The sequence below is a fragment of the Myotis davidii genome, unplaced genomic scaffold (genome assembly GCF_000327345.1).
Source record: "Myotis davidii unplaced genomic scaffold, ASM32734v1 scaffold197, whole genome shotgun sequence".
NCBI lineage: Eukaryota > Metazoa > Chordata > Mammalia > Chiroptera > Vespertilionidae > Myotis > Myotis davidii.
The window spans coordinates 2,761,440-2,782,939 of NW_006291549.1; the positions used below are offsets into that span (position 1 = coordinate 2,761,440).

At 36.5% G+C, this 21,500-nt stretch overlaps 1 protein-coding gene across 1 annotated transcript in view; it reads left to right on the top strand.

Annotated features, from left to right (window-relative positions):
• ADAMTSL1 (ADAMTS like 1) overlaps positions 1 to 21,500 on the top strand; it is a 393,380-nt gene that overhangs the window by 88,103 nt on the left and 283,777 nt on the right. Inside the window, 1 exon segment of the mRNA XM_006764922.2 lies at positions 1,518 to 1,754. Within this exon segment, the coding sequence (XP_006764985.1) occupies positions 1,518 to 1,754 (237 nt within the window).

Below are 21,500 nucleotides of genomic sequence, written 5' to 3' on the forward strand. Positions count from 1 at the left end.
TACTTTCTCAGGCAATATTCAAAATCACATATGCTTTGTGGGGTACCTATAGCTATATCTATCTATATCTGTTTCTATATCTAGGTTTTAGAAATTCTTCTTCTTCTTTAGTACTATATATTAACTCTGAGAACATATGTAATGCTAGCAATAATATTCCTTTGAGAGTTTATATTATATTTTGATCTATTTTTGTTATGCCCCATCTTGTCAAAAAAAATTATGCTTCCCCAAATACTACAGCCTTATATCCTATTTAAATACCACTAAAATGTGTTAAAGTGTCAAAAATTCTATTTTATAAAGTAGATTAATGCTAATCTCAGAATGCTTATTTAAATGTAAGGAGTTTTTCAGAGAAAGAAAACTTGTATAAGAGAACTCTCAAAAATGATAAAGAGCACATGCTCATTCTGTATTTCAGATACAAACTAGGACAAAAGCCGTTCTACAGATGGATATTCTGTGTAGTTCATTCTAATCTGAACACATGGTGAAAAAAATGGAGCTATCAAAACTGGTACAAGGGATAGTCAACATTCGCCTTAAAGTTAAATCATATTTGCTTTCAAATTTACTAGATAATAGTGATTGCTATAGTTTTACATTTTAAAGTGCCCTTTATAAAATGTACATTAAAACATTCTTGTTTCCCTCTGGTCTTTGCCAACATTATTTAATATTCAAATTCAGAAAATCTCATTCTCCAACTCTCTCTCTTCAGTAGCTTCATTAAATAGCATTAGCTACCATGTACTATCTTCCTTGTGCCAGTATTTGGCCAACATGAGCTCATGAAATGCCCACAGTGAATGACCTTGAGAACTGAGTGCTAGGGTTGCCTCTGCTCTGAACATGAGGAAGCCTAGGATCAGTGAGACCCACGCTTTGCAGCCACACTCCCATCTGAAGAGGCTATCTGTACCTTTCCACTCTGCCATGCTGCCTTAAGCTAAAGAAATGCATGTACACATGCTATTTTCACTTTTTCTGTCCAACATGTTTAACTCTAGATACTGTGCACCCTAAGTTTCAGAGAAAAAAACCTCATGAACAACCCCACAAAAATTTTTGAGTGAAATTACCATAACTTTTTGCTGTTTGGGGACTAAAATCTTGTCATAGCTCTTGATATCAAGAGATGCTTTCAGCTAACTCTCTGATTTTACTAAGTCCTACCTAAGTTATAAGGAAATAAAAATGATATTGTTAAGGTGGAGGAATCCATGGGGCCACTAAACATCTTTCCAAAAATACACTGTATGTTTCAAGGTGGTTACTTTCGAAACTAATATCAATCAGATCTATCTCAAGCTGGCTTAGTTCCCATTTAACTTCAGTCAGAAAATATACTGCAAGCTGATTACTTTCTCAAATCTACACATTCTTGGGGCCAAATAATCATATGACCTCTTGGATGATATGACCAGAATATTTGCTCTGTTTTCTAAGACCTTGAAAGACCACATGTGTGCCCTTCTCAGCCTGTATTTGTCCCTCTCCACTTCCTTCTCCAGGACTGCCCACCAGAAGCAGGTGATTTCCGAGCTCAGCAATGCTCAGCTCATAATGATGTCAAGCACCATGGCGAGTTTTATGAGTGGCTTCCTGTGTCTAACGACCCTGACAACCCATGTGCACTCAAGTGCCAGGCCAAAGGCACAGACCTGGTTGTTGAACTCGCACCTAAGGTCTTAGATGGGACTCGCTGCTACACAGACACTCTGGATATGTGCATCAATGGTCTATGCCAAGTAAGTACTGGCTTCTTTTCATTCTGTTTTTCCAGAGGGTTTGAGTGTCTTCATGTAAATACCTTTCCCATTGCCCTGCTATCTGGATCACTCAGCGCTACTTTTTATTGCCTGTATAAAGAATGACAGATTTGAAAATTGAGGTTTAATTTCAGTGAAAACTACCAGTGTATTTTGTGTTCGGAAAACGTAGGCTAGAATTGTTTTTCTTTCCTTGAGTCTCACTTGAATATGGAAGAATAGAAATTCTTAAGTATTGTATATCATCTTTAGACTAGACTCTGAAATTGCCTCTACTTTGGTTGTCTCTAATATGTTTCATGTATGTGTATTTTGAGGCATCTATTTTCATTTACTTAGAGCTTCAGAATCACTCAGATGAAGTTGACTCTATAATCTCCAAAATGTAGAAAACCTTGTCCCTTTATTGTAACTGTACCTTTGTTGAAAATTTAGGCAAGCTGTCCTGAAGAACTTGGCAGTGTCAGCTAGGTCAGATGTCAGCCAGGTAAATCTTTACAACAGGATGGCAAAGAAGTTTGATTTCTGGTACCAATTTATCAATGTCTACTTTGGGAGGGGGGTTAGGCAGGTGGAGGAGAGTTAGTGTGATTGCCATCTTGATTTTAAAGTTGACTCTTTGGATTAGGATGCCCAGCCTACTTTTGTGGAAAAAGCAGTTGCTGTATTGTCCTGGGTGCTATATATACTTCACTATATAATTTCATATCTCACAATGTAGACATTTTGAGAACCTTTGTCTCTCCCTCCCAAGAAGACATTGGTGGGATTTTTCTCTCTTCGGAATCTCTCATGTCACAACTAGCAATACAAGAATTAACATAAAATATGTCTTAGTAATTTGTTGTTTTGAATCCACAGGTTTATTTAAAACTTAAATCTATATTCAAATATAAAGGAATAATTGTAGTGTGAATTACTACAAGAGATGTGGGGTGGCCTGCAAAGTATCATGTCCCTGAGAGGGAAAAAGACATTCTAAACCTTCATGAGGTCTAGAATCCTGAGACAGGGAAATTTTGGCATGTCTAAACACTTCTCAGGATATGGGGTGTTGTTTATATATCTGAAGTTTTCTTTATATACAAGAAATATGTAAATTTCAGACATAAATTTGAATATAGAATCTTCCTATTTTAAAGCTAAGAAAGGCCTACAAGATTATCTAATCTAGAAAGCAATATATTTGAACATCATTTCTTATATTTGGTGTTTGCTTCCTTCTCTAGAATTCTCAGTGTCATTGGAATGAAATTATGGGGTCCACAAAAGCTTTCGGAACAGTAGAGAATTGAAAAGCATATAGAAAAGGAGCTATGTTGTAGGGAATGGCAAATAAAATAGTAATAATTCCTTATGCATGTATAGTGTTTGAATAAAGCAAGACAGATTCCAATTTTGTAAATGAAAAAAAATGAGGACCAGAGAAGTTGTATGATTTTCTGAAAGTTGCATAGTTGGGCATGGCAGAAATGGGACTAAACTCCAGGACTCCTGATATCTACTTTAAGTTGTTTGTGTGATATTATGCTGACAAATGAACCAAAATTAACAAGACAGGTCAGTAAATTACGTTTCATTTGTTTTTGTTTGTCTGGAAGTTCAAGGTTGTATGACTTTCCCCTACTCTAATCCTGCCAGCTGGCCTAGTTTACCTTGGCAACTGAAAGGAAATCTTATATTAGCAGCAAAATAATAAATTTTTTATATAGTAAATATGAAATGATAGTGCTGGACTTTTGGTTATAAATATAAGCATACCTCCTTAACTTAGATTCTTATGAGTGTGACTTGTTAGATTTAGAGGAGAATGTGAACTATACAATATCTGTAAAGAATTGTGACATCCATAGTAATCATATTCAGTTATTATTATTGTCTTCATTTATTTGTCTTATTAGAGGTGATGAACGGCGATGAAAAACACAGATTTCATTTAGTCACTAACAAGCCTCTTGGCTAGAGAGCAGGGTATCCCCAGGTACACCGTGAGAAGAGAGAGTTTGGGAGGAAATCGGGGATACACTCAGGACTATCATAAAGTGAGTGGGCAGGAAAGAATGCTAGTAGAGAAAAGACATACTCATAGCTCAGCTTTAGAAAAATTAATATAGCTGCATTTATGGGATGCTTGAAATTGAAGGCCCTGGAGGCAAAGCGAGCAGCTGAAAAGGATGCTCTGAGCAGCCAAGGTGAAGGCAAGCAGGGGCCTCAGCCAGGGCAGTGACAGCGGGAGCAGAGAGGAAACTAAGTCTCGGGCCAGGAAGGCGTTTTCATTTTGATTATAACTAGGGTGGAGGGTACAAAGCAATAAATAAAATCAATCATGCTCAGGGGATCAAAAACTACAACTGATATGAATTGGTCATGGATACAATTTTTAATCCTTGCTTCCATTACCATAATAGTCTTGTGTTTTCATTATTAAAACCTACTTGCATTCTATAAAACTTCTTAAAGAAAGGAACAGAAAACAGCAAGATGACTGTGGAATAAAAGTATAATTTTGAGGTAGAATACTGCTACCTCAAAAGAATTTAAAAACGTCCTTTATTTAAATGTTACTTGTTCATTGGTGATTATTATGTTCAGTCTTTGGTAAGAATTATTAAGAAAAAGCCATGTTTTCACATTTTTTTAAACAGTCAAAAATCTTAATGCTGACTTCAATATGCAGTTTTTATAAACAGCTCTTCCTAGTTCCCTGAAAAATTCATCCCCCCTCTCTATTTTTCCATCTTTTCTATTTCTACCCCATTTTTTGCTCTTTCTGGTTTTATTTTAGTCTTATTATAATTTTTTGTAAATTGCCTCAGACATTTTTTGAAGAAGTATATAACGCAGTTTTTCTTTTATAAACAGTAAGTGATGGAACACACTCAAAAATTAGCACAGATAAAGCTTATGGGAAAATTAAACCAGGCTTTTTGTTTGTTTGTTTGCTTGGATTCTTTGTAAGAGTATAATAAATATGGAAGACAGTTGGTCTGTTGACATTTGTTAGTAATACTTGAAGAATACTATGGTAAAAGACATGTGTTAATTAATAAATAAACAAAAAAATAAATACAATACATGTGTTTGTGTAACTACACATAGAACAAAATCTGGAGGCAGATATTCCCGAGTGTTAGTAATTACTTCAGGGACATTTGATATCTTACATTTATTCATTTGAATATTGTTTCAAATTTTTTTGAGGCTAAGCAGATATAAATTATAAACTGTAAAGAAGCAAGCATAGTCTGACATTGATAGAAAATGACAGCATAATTGTAGATATTTGTCATTTATAAGCACCAATTATTTCAATTATACCTGTTTAATACTCAACTGAGAACCACTTTTTCAAAATTGGGCTTTTAACACAACCAAAACTATGGAATCCTAGCCTTTTCTACACTTTAGCAATGAACACATATAGCTATTTCACAGCAGAAGAAATTGAGGCCTAGAGATATCCAGTGTCATGAATGAGTGTATTACTTATATTTGTTGTGAATGTGCCTCAGGAACATTATAGAATCATTACTATTTATAATTTATACCTTATTCTTATTCAGAAAATCATACTAGACAGTAAAATACCTCCCATTTTGTTTTTATTGACATATCCTATATAATAAAAGCGTAATAGGCTAAGGATCCAACCTATCGGTTGACCGTTCGGTCGACTGCTCGACCAGTCACTATGATGCGCATTGACCACCAGGGGACAGACGCTATGACTAGTAGGTTAGCTTGCTGCTGATGTCCAGCCGATCTGGACTGGATGAGAGGGCCCAATTGTGGGCCAGGCTGAGGGACCCCACCCGTGTACAAATTGGTGCAGCTACCAGCCGTGGGCAAACTACGGCCCGCGGGCCGGATCCGGCCCGTTTGAAATGAATAAAACTAAAAAAAAAAAAAAAAAGACCGTACCCTTTTATGTAATGATGTTTACTTTGAATTTATATTAGTTCACACAAACACTCCATCCATGCTTTTGTTCCGGCCCTCCGGTCCAGTTTAAGAACCCATTGTGGCCCTCAAGTCAAAAAGTTTGCCCACCCCTGATAGCCTCTAGTAACATTATATTAGTTTCAGGTGTACAACATAATGATACAATAAATGTATATGTTGCAAAATGATCACCACAATCAATCTAGTTAATTCATCACCACACATAGTTACAAATTTGTTTTTCTTGTGATGAGAATTTTAAGATCTACTCTCTGAGCAACTTTTAAAATATGATAAAGTATTGTTAGCTATAATCAGCATGCTATACATTACATCCCCACAATTTACTTATTTTATAAGTAGAAGTTTGTACCTTTTGACCACCTTTATCCATTTTTGCCCCACCCCACCCCCTCTAGCAGCCTCCATACTGTTTTCCATAGTGGTTGCATCAATTTACATTTCACAAAAAGTGCACAAAGGTTCCCTTTGCTCCACATCTTTGCCAATACTTACTGCTTGTGTTGAGCACATTTTCATGTACATGTTTGCCATTTGCATGTTTTCTTTGGAAAAAAATGTCTGTGTAGCTCCTCTGCCCATTTTTCAATCATATTGTTTGTTTTCTTTGCTATTGATTTGTATGAATTCTTGATATATTTTACCCTTATCAAATATATGATTTGCAAATACTATCTCCTATTCTGTAGGTTGCCTTTTCATTTTGTTGATGGTTTCCTTTGCTGTGCAGAATCTTTTTAGTTTGATACAGCCCTGCTTGTTTATTTTTGCTTTCATTGCCTTTGCTTTTGGTGCCAAATCCAAAATATTGCCACCAAGACCAATGTCAATGAGCTTTTCCCCTATGTTTTCTTCTAGTTTTATGGTTTTAGGTCTTGCATTCAAGTCTTTCATCCATTTTGAATTTATTTTCGTATATGGTGTAAGACACAGTCCAGTTTCATTCTTTTGCATGTGGCTATTCAGTATTCCCAACCCCATTTATTGAAGAGGTTGTCCTCTCTCTCCACATTATATATTCTTGGCTCTTCTGTTGTAAATTAGTTGACTGTATTTATGTGAGTTTATTTCTGGGCTCTCTATTCTGTTCCATTGATCTGTGTGTCTGTTTTTATGCCAGTATCATACTTTGTATTATCATTGCTTTGTAATATAGTTTGAAATCAGGTAATATGCTGCCTTCAGGTTTGCTCTTTTTTCTCAAGATTGCTTCAGCTATTCAGGATCTTTTCTCTTTCCATACAAATTTTAGAATTGTTTGTTCTATTTTTTGTGAAAACTTTTATTATAATTTTGATAGGAATTGTATTGAATCCATAGATCACTTTAGGTAGTTTGGACATTTTAACAATATTAATTCTTCCAGTCAATGAGCACAGAATATCTTTCCCATTAACTTGTTCCATTGTTAAGTATTTTGAGTAAGGTCTTATAATTTCCAGTATACAGGATTTTCACCTCCTTAGGTATATTTATTTCTAGGTATTTTATTCTTTTTGATGCAGTTGTAATAGGATTGTTTTCTTAGTATCTCTTTCTGGTAGTTATTAGTGTATAGATTTTTCTATATTAATTTTGTATTCTGCAACTTTACTGGATTCATTTATTAGCTCTAATATTTTTGGGGTGGGGTCTTTAGAATTTTCTATATATAATATGTCATTGGCAAATAGTGATAGTTTTCCTTCTTCCTTTTAGATTTTGATACATTTTTATTTCTTTTTCTTGCCTAATTGCTCTAGCTAGGACTTCCAATAATATGTTGGATAAAAGTGGCAAGAATGTGCATCCTTGTCTATTTCCTGATTTTAGAGGAAAGACTTTGAGCTTTTCACCATTAAGTATGACATTAGCTGTGGGCTTGTCATCTATGGCCTTTATTTATGTTGAGGTATATTTCCTCTTTACCCACTTAGTTGAGCATTTTTATCATAAATGAATGTTGAATTTTGTAAATGCTTTTTCTGCATCTATTGTAATGCTCATATGATTTTTATCTTTCATTTTGTTAATGTGTTGTATCACATTGATTGATTTGTGGATGTTGAACCATCTCTGCATCCCTGTAATAAATCCCACTTGATCATGATGTATGATCCTTTTACTTGTATTGTTAAATTCAGTTTATTATTTCATTGAGCATCTTTTCATCTATGTTCATCAAAGGTATTGGCCTGTAATTTTCTTTTCTTGTAACATTTTTGTCTGGTTTGGGTATCAGGGTAAACTTGCCTTGTAAAATGAGTTTAGAAGTGCTCCCTTGTCTATTTTTTGGAAGAGTTGAAGAAGGATTGGTATTAATTCTCCTTTAAGTGATTGGTAGAATTCAATAGTAAAGCTGTCTGGTCCTGGACTTTCGTTTGTTGAGACAAATAGCTTCCAATTTGGAGTGACTACCATATCTGGGACTTCTACAAATATTTTTTTCTAATACTTACAACTCTACTTATTAGGCAGCATTATCCTCATGTCAGAGATGAAGAACTGAGGCTTGGGCAGATTATAGGACTGCAAAGCTCCTTAATCCTCCTGCTGAGGCTGGGTGGACAGAGTAGTGTTTGGTGTTGAGTAGTGGTCCCCAAACACGTCTGCATACCACCTGGAGAACTGTTAAAACTTTACCCCATCCCCCAGAAATTAGATTCATTACTTCTGTGTTTTTAGAACACTCACCTTATGACCCTTCTATATGGCCCGATTTATGAACCACTTATAGATTGAAAGGCAGACAGGATTTTAAGCCAAATGACACAGATTGGAATCTGGCTGCTCTTTAATAATCTGTCGTCTTGACCAAGTTACTTAACCTTCCTAAATTCTATTTTTCAATCTCTGAAAAATGAGACTGTCTCATAAACTATAAAGCAGCAAAGGAGATAATCATATGCAAATGCTTAAATAACTATAAAGTGTTGTGCACATATAAAGAAAAAGGGCCTGAACATTTTGAGTTCCAAAATATATTAAAGTAGTGGTTCCCTGTATGGGATTTCATAACCCTGTAACAATTCAAAAAAGTTTATAGAATGAGATAAAGTTACCAACTTCTTCTGCTAAGTAAGGACATTGGAAAATAAGAAGACTTTCTACCAAGTACTTTCACCATCATCATTTTGTTATTGAAATATTGACAAGAAAGTAGTGAGAACCTGATTTCAGCATAAAGAACAATCCTTACATTGGATATGGTTTGCCTAATGAGAAAGTTGCTATGCTGTACTTATTTTACTTTTTCCCCGGAGCACAGAAATTGTCACTGATAGTGTTTTGCAGCATTTGGAAAGCACTACCTTTGAGATCATCTAGTCCAGCCACAGGAAATATTGCTGTACAAGGTTGTGCCATTTCCCCAGACCTTGCAGCTAGTTAACGGGCAGACTCAAGGTCAGAGGATGTCAATGTTTATCAACACTTTTTAACTCTGCTCCCTACATTATTTCTTCAGCAGCGCCCATGGAACAAAATTTTGCCCAGCTTTAACTGTCATTTATATATAAAAACAATAGATTTAGTGAATATATCTTTCAAACCATATTCTCTCCTTTCCCTCCCTCTTGGGATCTGATCATTGTCCCCAGAGGGTTGTTGTATTGGTTTCTCTCCCCATCACTAGCAACTCAGACTAAAACACTGGGATTTTTATTTGCTCATTATTTTTCTAGAGTAGGTGAGGTTGGAGACAAGGTAGATAGAACAAGGGAGGCAGTATGCATAGTTAGGAGCAAAGGCTCTGTAGCCACACTACCTGTTTGGAATCTAAGCGCCACCACTCATTGCTAGGTGACTGAGCAAAGTCCTAGGTATCAGTCTCCTCCTCTTCAAAATATGGTTAATATTTGTAACTACCTGAGGATTGTTGTGAGGGTTAGGTAACCAAATGCATTAAAGTGCTTACTATGAGTGTGATAAATACTAGCTTGTAGTAATAGTAGTAGTAGTACACAAATTACTTCTTTTCTTTGACTAGTCCTCTTTATGGCCTTTTTGAGTGAGTGGTTTAATGTGGTTATACATTCACAAGTGGATATTGGCTTCTCAATGAATGAACCGACCTTCTGGTCATTTCCTATTGAAACCTTCTTTTGCTAATAGCTCCATGATGTGTCATTATTAACCCCTGATTCTGAGTAAAATTGCATCCTGTAGAGTTAATGAGCCATCACAAATAGGATCAGCTCTATTAGTACTGCTGCTATTCATTTATTTCCATTATCCAAATTGCCCCATTTATATTTGTTGTAAAGCACAAAGCTGGTTTCTGTTATGTAGACTTTTTTTTTTTTCTTGAGAGAGAGAGAGAGAGAGAGAAGAGAGAGAAGCATAAATTTATAGATAGAACATGTGCTGCTGTTAAAAGTAATTTTGAGATTACTTTGAAGTCAAATACAGAATAGTGTGTTTTATTTTTATAATTAGTGAAACTCATCAATTGATACCTAATATACATTGATGAAAAAGACCAAGTAACTTTATAAACCAGCTGTTTTGTAATGAATCTGCATATTTTTAATATTATTACTGCTATTTCAGAAAATAAAACATTTCAAAAAAGGAGAATTCCTTTCAAGTAATTATGTAATATTGTTTTAAATGAATAATACAATAAAGTAATAAGCAATAAATTGGATCATGGAGTCTTGATGTTAGTACTGTGGAAACATTAAAATGAACCATACTTCTAACAAAGAAGGTCTTTCCATTTTTAATAATTCCTGTGGTGAGTAGTTTGAAATGAATCGAATGGAATGATTATTTCTCCATCTCTGTCTGTGACCTAAGTCACTAGTATCAAATGTCTACCAGTTATTCTAAAGGTGGTGATGTCAGAAACAAGGAGTTGGACAGTTTTCCTTCTGTGTTTTGTAATCTAATTCCACCTGGAAGCCTGTGTTGCTTAAACGATTTAATGCACAGTCTTTCTTTTTTCCCTCTTTGCCTGATACTGTAAAGATGAAATGAAGCACAGTTGAATTTTGGCAAATTACTTAGTTTCTAAAAATTGTTTATACTCTTAACAATCTGCTATGTGTTGGGTACTGAGGATACAAAGTAGAATAAGATCTCTTCCCTCAGGAATAATACCTTTATTCGGAATGAATTCATTCATTCATTTGGTTAACAAATATTTACTTAGGAATTAGCAGTGTACTAGATACTTAAAATACATGAATGAATAGAAAAATACACAGTCCCTACCCTCTCAGAACTTAACCTCTGAGGGAATATCTGACAAGTATAAAGGAAAGTATGCTATCTTCACTAAACTCCATTTCTTCACCCTAATCAATCAAGTACACACTGTAGTCACTATACTGTATTCTCCTCACTGTAAACAGGGTGCTTTTTCTAAAAATACAGCTTTACCTTATTTCTTGTCTGCTTGAATCATTCCAATCACCCTCTTTTGGTTCAGGGTAATGAAAGCCCACATTTCTTTACATGGTGAGATGGCTTTAAACAACAGAAATGTATTCTCTCACATTCTGGGAGTTACATGTCCAACTCAGTGTGTCATCAGAGCCATGCTTCCCCTGGGCCTCTAGGTAAACACTTTCTTTGCCTCTTTTTAGCTTCTAGTTGGAAGCATCAGTCTCTACTTCATCTTCACGTGGCCAACTTCCCTTGTGTGTCTGAGTCGCTATGTCTTTACATGACACTTTCCTGCCAGTGTCTCTCTTTTCTCTTCTTAAAAGAAAACAGGGGTATTGGATTAGAGCCCATTCTAACTGAGTAAAACCTCATCTTAACTTGATTGTGTCTACAAAGACCCTATTTCCAAATGAGATCACATTCACAGGTACAGTGGGTTAGAACTTCAACATAGGTTTTTGGGAGACACAATTCAACCCACAATAGCATGCATCCCTGTTTATTTGCATATAGTACAAACATTTATATATTTGTATTTTCATATATTTTTTGAGTCATGTGCAGGAGTCACAGTGGGAGAAAGTTAGACTTTGGTAAATCATAAGACAGTTTAGCTAAAACCTGGGGTCAAAAATGTTCAGAAAAAGAGATAGCTGGAAAACCCCAATTAGTTCCTGAAAGGATAGAAGCTGTCAGGTCCTGTGTTATGAGAAGATAGTAAGAGGGTTGGGGACTTAAAATATTGAGGTCAATAGAGTGCTGTTGAAATAATTCAAGAAGTTGAATCTACTAAAACCATTGAATTGTATACTTCAAATGAGTGTATTGTATAGCATGTGAATTATATCTCAAGAAAGTTGTCTTTAAATGAAGTATAAAGTCTGTGGACTAAATTAAAGACTGTATTAGCTCTGAGAGTGGCCTGCTCTCACTCTTTGACAAAGTTAATGTGACTAACCCATTAGTCTAGATGAGTGGTCCCTTCATCCATCATGTTCTAAGAAGGCATTTCTGACCCTAAGTATTTGTATGATTAAAAGTGATTGGAAACCAGCACACAATAGATCTTTAATGAATATATGCTGAATGAATGGATAGTGCTATTAGGCAGGAAGTTGAACATCTCTCCTTTCTTTTTGTTTAAGGAAAATAAGTTTGGGTTTGAGAGGTCTTTTCCCAAGTATAGTAAATGCTCAACAAAACATTATTTATTTAGCCACATTATATGTTAACTTTGCACTTCATTCATTGAGTGATTTCACAGAAGACTGTTTTAAAACATAAAAGGGAATTTGAAATATTGCAATTTAATATTATCATTTTATATTTGAGATATTTGAAACCCAGATAGTTTCAGTCAGTTTTTAAAACAGGGCTGCCATGTGGCTCTGAATTAGGCTCTATAGGGATATGAAAGTAAATTTCCTGTTCCCTGTCTTCAAGAAGCCTACAGTCTTAGTGCGATGGGGCTCAAACACAAGTACCTCCATATAATTAGTAGCAGCACAAGATGGAGAAAGAGCTTGATTTTTGGACTCAGTTTGAAGTCTGACTTCTGAACTAACTGTGGAATCATGGACTATTGGGTTCTTTAAGCCTCATTTTTTTAATCTGTAAAAAATAGAGGTAATAATGCCTAATACTAATAGTAATATCTGATCTTCATTGAGCACTTATATGCCAGGCACTGTGCTATGTAAGCATTATACATATGTTATCTCCTTTAATCCTCACATGAATCCATTTGGGATTGTTATTTTTTTAAAGGAGGAAAGAGAGGTTTATAGAGATTAAGTACTGTAGGTTCATTCATTCAACAGATATTTATTGAACATTTATTGCTAGGCATTATGTTAAATACTAGGAATGCAACCCTTAAGTACAGGAGGGCACTGTGGTTTGGTTCTGGGGAGGTTGGAAGGCTTTCCTGTCCAGCCTCAGGTCTCACTTTCCCCCCAAAGGCACAGCTTTTCAGTGAAACTCCCCAGGGGAACTAACATTCATTTTCATCTCTTGCACCTATTTTTCTCTTGTTTCCTTTGTTTTATGTTTATTTACATGCCCATCTAGTCCAATAGATTGAGATGTCCTTACTGACAGAGACCTTATTTTACTCATATTTAGTTTCTTTATGTTGAGTTGTGTATTAAGACTGTTGCATGCATGGATCAACGAATTAATAAATCTCTCTACTGACTGTTTTTGTCTCTTGATGACTGATCTCTCTCTAACTCACTTAAATTATTCATCCTAAATATCTTTTTAATCATTTTATCTATTTGGGCCTTGTTCTCATTTCCTTCAGGCTATGAAACAAAGTCCATTTATGTGAGTTTAATTTTTGTTGTTGTTTTACGGTACTAGGCCAGAAATAATTTAGAAGTTGGGATCTCTTGCCACCCACTCTTTTTTTTTTTCAATTACAGATTACATTCAGTAATCTTTGCATAATATTGCATTAGTTTCAGGTGTACAGCATTGTAGTTAGACAATCATATTCTTTATAACATGGCCTGCCAAATATTTTAAGTACCCACTGGGCACCATCCATAGTTATTCCAATATTATTGATGATATTCCCTATGCTGTACTTCACACCCCTGGGACTACTGTGATTACCAATTTGTAGTTCTTTACTTATTTGGCTTAGGAGATGGCACAGATCTACCCAGAACCTTCTCCATCAAGATAGCTGTTGGTTTGCTCAGTATATCAACCAGATTCTCTGGATGAACTTGCATTGCTGAAGGTGGGATTAAACTAGCAAAATGCAAGGTTTCCAAAGGCCATAAATATCAATCAGGATTCCTGTGTGATGTAGTTTCTTTCCTAACTGTATATATTCAAATGGATCTGGAAATTGCTTACTCCTTCAGGATGTTCCATGTTTAAATTAGACGATCTTTCAGACGTATTTCTAATTAGTTCAACTCCATATTAATGTGGTTATCAAGTTTGGGGCCATAAAATGCTAGTCTTCCCAGACACTTGAAATGAAAGGTTTAAATGTATCAAAAATATGAAGGATTTGAAACTTTGCTTTAGGTTTAAAAATAAAATTGTTCAATTAACATGATGAAGTAGAATTGAGAAAGCCTTTTTCGAATTGGGTATCTTAAGTCACTTCATATAATTGTTTTAACATGCTAAAAATCAAATCCAAAAATGAAAAACCATTAGAAATTATACATTGGCTGATTGGCATATATCTAAGGGATAATCATTTTAAATGTAACTACTTTCATTGTCAAAATTTTAATAAAAACAATTTAAAGCGTCAGGTACCTTCCAGATTTTGAGCCATGAACATAATTTTACCCACGTTCTAATATATTCATGGTTGCCAAGTTCTCTCCTGGAACACTCTGAGGAAGGGCTGCTTGCCAGCATCAAGAAAAATCTACCAAGCACCTAAAATTAGTATAATAAACCCCACCTGTCCTTTCTATTGCCTTTTGGTTAGAATCCCCTGAGGAGCTCAAATCAAGAAGGAACAAAGTGTTTTTGCTGTGGGTTCACTACTTGTGATCCAAGAAAACACTTAAGAACCTGAGACATCTAGAGAGAAAAGCAAGCACTGATCTGTGTGGTTAATAGAACAGAGAGGCCAGACAAATTCAGAGGCCTCAGGAGATACTCTGAACCTCTTTGAAAGCTAATCACAAAACAATGGCTTTGAGGGGACCTCGGAGATCACCAGCTGAGTCTCCTCATTCTATTTCTGAAGATCCTGAACCTAGAGGAGCAGGTACTCAAGGTCTCTCATTAGCAAGTTGCAGAGCCAAGAAACCCCAAATTCAGCCCTTCTGGAGCCAAGTCCCGTGCTCTTTACTCTGTACTGAGTGACAAATGCTTTTTGTATGTGTGTTTTTAAGAACCTTTAAGAGAAGTTTAAGTTATTTTCTTCTGATTTGGATTATTTATTCATTTTGTTGGTCTCTTTCACCATTACTAAGTGCATTTTTGTCCTTTGAGGCTAAATTATCACAGAGCATTCCATTAAAAATAGGTGTCCTATACAAGAAAATACGAGTGAAAAACCTTGCCAGCAATAAACATTCTAAAAAACAATGTACACCATTTCCATTCCTGCAGAAATGCCAAGCGCAGAGCTGCTGCACCTGCAAGCTGTAGTGATCACACTCGTGGCGGGAGCCAGTGGCTGGCTAGCCCATGTGCACTAGGTGCATGCCTGCACTCGAGTACTAGTTTAGTTTCTTTGCTAGTAGAGACAGGTGATTTAAAGAAATAAACAAATATTTCACAGAAAGAGGGAGGGCATCTGGAAGCTTAGGAATAAGTAGCCAATCGTGTTAAAATGAAAGAACATAGCCAGTGTTTTGTTTTTCTAGTTCTCAACTGTACTTGACTGCTGCTCCTATCTGTCCTCTAGGTTCTCCTGGGTGGAGGAGGAATTCTTCACACTGGGTGACTCAGCTTCTCAGGCAGAAAGCTCAGTATTGCTGTTGATTGACAGAAAGATATGTTCATTTGTTTATTTATCCATCCACAGAATGGCCTTTTATTGAGCTACATGATATGATGTCTATGCAGCCATTTCCACTCTTGATTTTTATGTGCTCTAGCTCAAATGTGTTTTCTCTTTACTTTTTTTTATTATTATTATTGATTTCAGAAAGGAAGGGAGAGGGAGAGAGAGATAAAAACAGCACTGATGAGAGAGAATCATTGACTGGCTGCCTTCTGCACGCCCCACACTGGGGATCGAGCCCACAACCTGGGCATGTGCCCTGACCGGGAATCAAACTGTGACCTCCTCGTTCATAGGTCAACACTCAACCACTGAGTCGTGCCAGCCAGGCTTCTCTTTTCTTGAATAGGGGTAGCGAGCATTTACTTTGCTTGGATAAAGGATATAATCTGGCTAGTTAAGGCAAAGACACCCTCAGTGCAGAAACAGGGGCATCTCTTTTGGCACCTGCATTTCCCTTCCCCACGGTGCTATGTATTGGGTCAGCTGTGGCCACATGTGGTAGATGCTGAAGCCAGGGGTGTTTAGAAGGGGTGGCATAGAGGAGCACCGAGTCCTTTCATACATGGGCTTTTGCTTTCATCCAGAGAAATATTTTTATGCTCATTTAAAACATACTCACTTAGGCAATGTATATGTAGAATGGCTTCATTAAGGCTACGTAGGTCTAGCCACCTATACTTTCCACAACTAGCCTTCAGGTTTCTCTCCATAATTCAGAGTATTTTTTTAGCTTTCCCCCCAGATGACTTTCATGGCTCTAACGCAGAGGTTGCAGACTAGCAACCTACCAGCTAAGTACATCCCACTGACAACTTTTGTTCTGTACACGTAGTGTGGATTTTGAATTAGTTGCTAATATTTAAAAATAATATTTCTAGTAACAATCCAGATTTATGACATATCCTTTAAAAAAATCAGATCTGCAATATTTGGTCTGCACTTCAACACAGCAATCATTCGATAGAGCTGAATAGCCACTGTGGCCTTGAGACGGTGTGAACGCTTTCAAACCTACATCATTACACAGCCTGGACTCTGTAGCTATTTGCATTTCTGACCCTTCCCCAAAGGATGTGTAGGCTAGGTAGGTTATCATCTTGGTAATTATAAGAATAATAAAATAGCCCACCTCATATATTGTATACTAACCATGCCAGGCACTTGATATACCTTTTAAACCTCACAGGGATCTCATCTACAACCCTAAAAGTTCAATTTGTTTGACAGTCTTGTATTTTGTGAGTAGCTGAGTTAGGAATTGAACTCCAGGCCTGTCTGATTCTAAAGCCTATGCTTTCCATTTTATCATACTGCCTCTCAGAATCATACATTCCTCCCACAAAACCCCGCCCTGAATGTTAGGCCTGCAATAATCCATGTATCCAAGAACTAGGGGCCCTATTAGCCATTGGTGTTTCAGTTTCTATCAGGAAGAGGAGAAGGACAAAGCTTGGTTATCATTGGTGAGGCTCCTCCTACTCTGTCTTGTCCTTTGGCTAAAGACCTGCTCTGGGTGCTGATCATACAGCCACGTTTCTGGGGAAAAGGAACTCACCTGAAAATTCGTTCTAAATCAACCGGACGCCATATGAAAGGCTTCTAAAAGAACACCTGAATAAATATCAGGCTAGGAGTAACCACTCAAATTTTTGTAAATCTTAAGCTCTGTAAATATAAAATCTTAAACTGTGCAGGTGGTTATTATGAAAGGAAAAAGTGAAATTCTTATTCTTGAAATTACATATCTTACTTATGGAATCTTTCTTTCCCTCGATCCCAGCCTTGCACCATCTTTCAAGCCTACTACTGCTTTTCCAATCCAGGCTATTGTAGGTTTACTGTTGGTTTCCCTTGGCATTACCTCTTCCACTTGTTTCTTTTCTTCCAGATTTCTCAAGACCTTAAACTAACTCCTTTGGGTTTTGCCATCTCCTTTTTAAAATGCTGGGAATACAAATAGTAACAAAATAATACAAAAAAAATAATAAAATAAAATTTTCTTCTATACATTTAGTTTTAGGGTAGAAAAATAACGTCTCCTGGCAAAATACATGTGCCCTACTATGTTAAGATTCTTGTGGTTGCAAGCAATAGAAATATACTCAGTTCAAAAGGGCAGATTATTGAAAGGATAGGGACCAATGACAGGAACCTCAACTATTTGTTTAGAAAACACTGGGTGACTGGAATCCAGGAAGAAGCTGACCGACCCGGCTTCAGGAGGCATAGGAACTAGGGCGGCTTTGAGGTCCTCAGCTACAGGTGAGCGTAGGTCTCCAAAAGAGAACTTGCTCCAACCGCATTCTGTTTCTCTCTGCCTCCAGTCAGTTTTCAAATCCCAGGGGAGACAATCTGGCCAAGTTTAAGTGTCTCTACTATTGAGCCTATTAGCCTTGGCTACGGAATGGATCAACTAACACAGTCATGGCCACTGGGGACTTCTTAGGGCTGCTGTGCATGACTATGAATATGGTGACAGGTTTGCACATTTTTTATTTTCTTGTATGTTTATTTCTAAATCAGGCCTTCAGTCTACCTAAAAATAGATTTTATTCAGTGTAAGTAGTTCCCATGAAATATAGTAAAATTATTTGACAGAGGCATTTAGAACTTCTAAAAGTCCAGAATTTCAGTTCTTTAGAGCTTCAGTCTGAGAAATATCCCAGATCTCTTTCTGTAATAGGAAATAATTCATCATGGCAATGTTTTGCAAGTTGCATTAAAGTTCTAACATCTTTATGATTATTAATAATTGTAGCAAGGCCAGTGCAGTATGGACTCATGCATAGGAGATGTCTTCCTGGTTAATAAATGGATATGATTCTGCCTGTTGTCTTTGAGAAAGTGCTTCCATCTTGAGTGGTTCTCCTGTTCCCTGGACAGGGAGCAGCATCTTTCATCCTTCGGTGGGTGAATCCAATGGCCTGGAAATGCTCAGAAGTTAATGCTGATAGACAAGCCATGGAAAACCTCTGTCTTGGTTCATACTAAAATCTTTTTGTACTAGGACAAGATGAACCTTCTGCTGCAAACATGAGCCTCCTCTCTTCTTCAGCCAAAAGTTCACTAGGGTTCAAACAATGTCTTAATGGATTCCAGCAAGATTTTTGTGGGGCTGCAAGGAATCAGTTTCTGGTTTGCAAGCACAGTACCAGTTCTAAAATGAGGACCCACCTGGATTCAAGCCCCAGGCCAGCCTTCTAGTCTGCTTCCGATTTGGGGTGACTTGGCAGCCTGCCTTTATTGTTCCAATGTATTGCTGCCATTCTTTAATTGACAGCTCACATCTCACCTCTTCCATCACCCCTCCCCAGCCTGATGAGAAATCAGCCCCATCTGTACCCCAAATCTAGTCCATAAGACTAGAGTTCAGTCTCCCATTCAAGCAAATAGAGACAGACAGTTCTCAGTTGATCATATTGATAAAGGAGTATGTTCCTATAGATAATCTGTTATTATATCTAGTCTGTCAAGACTTTTCTTCTTCATCGAGAGGTGTGTGATACATGGAGGTAAGTAGTTCAGACATTGAAATGTGGCAGGAGGGCCAACGGAGGGCGCAACCAATGTGTTTGTGATGGGGAATTCTCACTGAATTTTTGATACCTACTCTCTGAGTAATCTTATTTTCCTCTCTTATCTTACATCAGTGGGCACCTTCAGAGAGGGCAATTAACTTATTTAAATAATGAATAATAATTTTTTATGAAAAATAAGAATTCCACTTTTGAGTTTTGAAGAACAGCAGAGAACAATTTTTAAAAACATGTATTAGCATCCACTTCATTTCCTTTTTCATTTCTTCAACTTGCACAGTTGTATTTGTTGTTATAATTACAGTAGTAGTAACTGCTCCCATTAGTAAACTCTAAGAACATTGCATTCTCACAATGACTCTCACAACATTGGGAAGTATGCTTCATACTATTACAGAAGAAACCAAGGCATCGAGAGATGTGGTAACATGGACAAGGTCATTCAGCTATTACGTAACAGAGCTTGTATTCAAATTCAGACCCATCTGGCTCCAAAGCTGTTCTACTCTACTATGCTGTGCTGTGCTATGCTATGCTATGCTATGCTATGCTATGCTATGCTATGCTATGCTACGCTATTCTATACCACACTACACTACACAGTGCGGTATGGTTATAACACTTTTAATGCTTGCTCAGTGGAAGAATGGGAAGTACAAACACAGGGCACTTTGTCCATGTCCAGGTAGAAGGATGCCATAGGAACAACTGGTAGTAGAGTGATGACGTAACTACAATAAAAATCAGAGCACACGTTTACTTATGTATTTCTTTATCCAATTTCATCTATGTGTAAATTATTTGTTTCTGTTGCTTTACTACTTCCTATTTTCTATTGTGGTAAAATATACATAACATGAAATGTAGCATTTTAACCACTTTTAGGTATACAGTTCATTGGCATTAAGTACATAGATATGGATGTGTAAGCATTACCATCATTCATCTTCAGATCTTTTTCATCTTCCTAAATGGAAACTTCATACCCATTAAGAAATAACTCCCAATGCCTGCCTTCTCTCAGCCCCTGGTAACTATCTTTCTACTTTCTATATCTAGAATTTGACTATCCTAGGTATCTTATATAATTTGAATCATGCAACAATTGTCCTTTGTAGCTCATTTATTTCATTTAGCATAAGATCTATGCCTGTTGTATTATGCACCAGAATTCCATTCCTTTTTAAAGCCAGAATAATATTCCATTGAATCAACTATTAAAAGACAAACTGAGGCTTAAGACAAATTTGAGCAATTGTCAACTAGAAATGAGCAGCACCAAAATGCAATGGTTAAAAATAGAGCCAGAGAGAGAGAAAAAAGAAAACATATATTATAGAATATAATAGTAATCCTGTTATTTGCAGATTTTTAATATGTCCTACAACTTATGTGATATTATACTGTGTTAGTACAGTTTTGGTAATATTATTATATTTAAAATCTTCTTTTCCTTGAAATATTAATATTTATTGCATGTAATATTATTATACTTCAAATCATTTTTCTTGAAATATTAATGTTTATTGCATGGACATGGCTAATTATTTTTGTATCTACAATCTGGTAATGGATTTATTTTGTATGTCGTAAATAAATAAATAAAATGCAATGGTTAGGAGCACTCCACTGACAGGAGCCAGGAGAAGGACTTATTTAAAGTGCAGAAGCAAAGAAAGAAAATTATTTGATTGGCAATAGCGCAAAGCCTAGTTGGCTGTTTGCGATCCTTGTCCTTAATGTTTTGATTTTATAACCTTGAGGCATTTACAGGCTTCGATTTTGTTTGTTTTCGTAGACCACTATGGCATTAGAGCCACATCAGTTTAATGGCCTCCTGTTTAATGTAACAGCAGGTAGCATATTTGATTTATTCATCTGCTGATGGACACCTGGGTTGCCTATTGTGAATAATGCTGCTATGAACATGGGCCTACGAATATTCTGTCCACGTCCCTGCATTCACTGCTTTTAGGGTCATAGTCAGAACAGGAATTGCTGGATCAGATGGTAATCCTTTGTTGAACTTTTTGAGGACTATATATTTTTTCCCAGCAGCTGCACCCTTTTTCTTTCCCACCAGCTCTGCTTCCTACTCTTACACTCTCACTTCTAGGTTATAAAGCCCTAAGCCCGGCTGTGGCTTCTTCAGTCTTTTGCCCTTTAACAGCCAGTACAATACCACTCACAGGAAGGGTGTTGAGTAAAGGACTTGCTCATTGTGATGGAGATTGTGATGCTGAAACTTCTTCTGCAACTTGTAAATGTTTGGGCATGAATTCCTTTAGCCTGTATTCTTCCCTCCTCTCTCCCTCTGCTGCTCCCAACCTCAGAGAAGAGCCATGACAATAGTGAGATGCT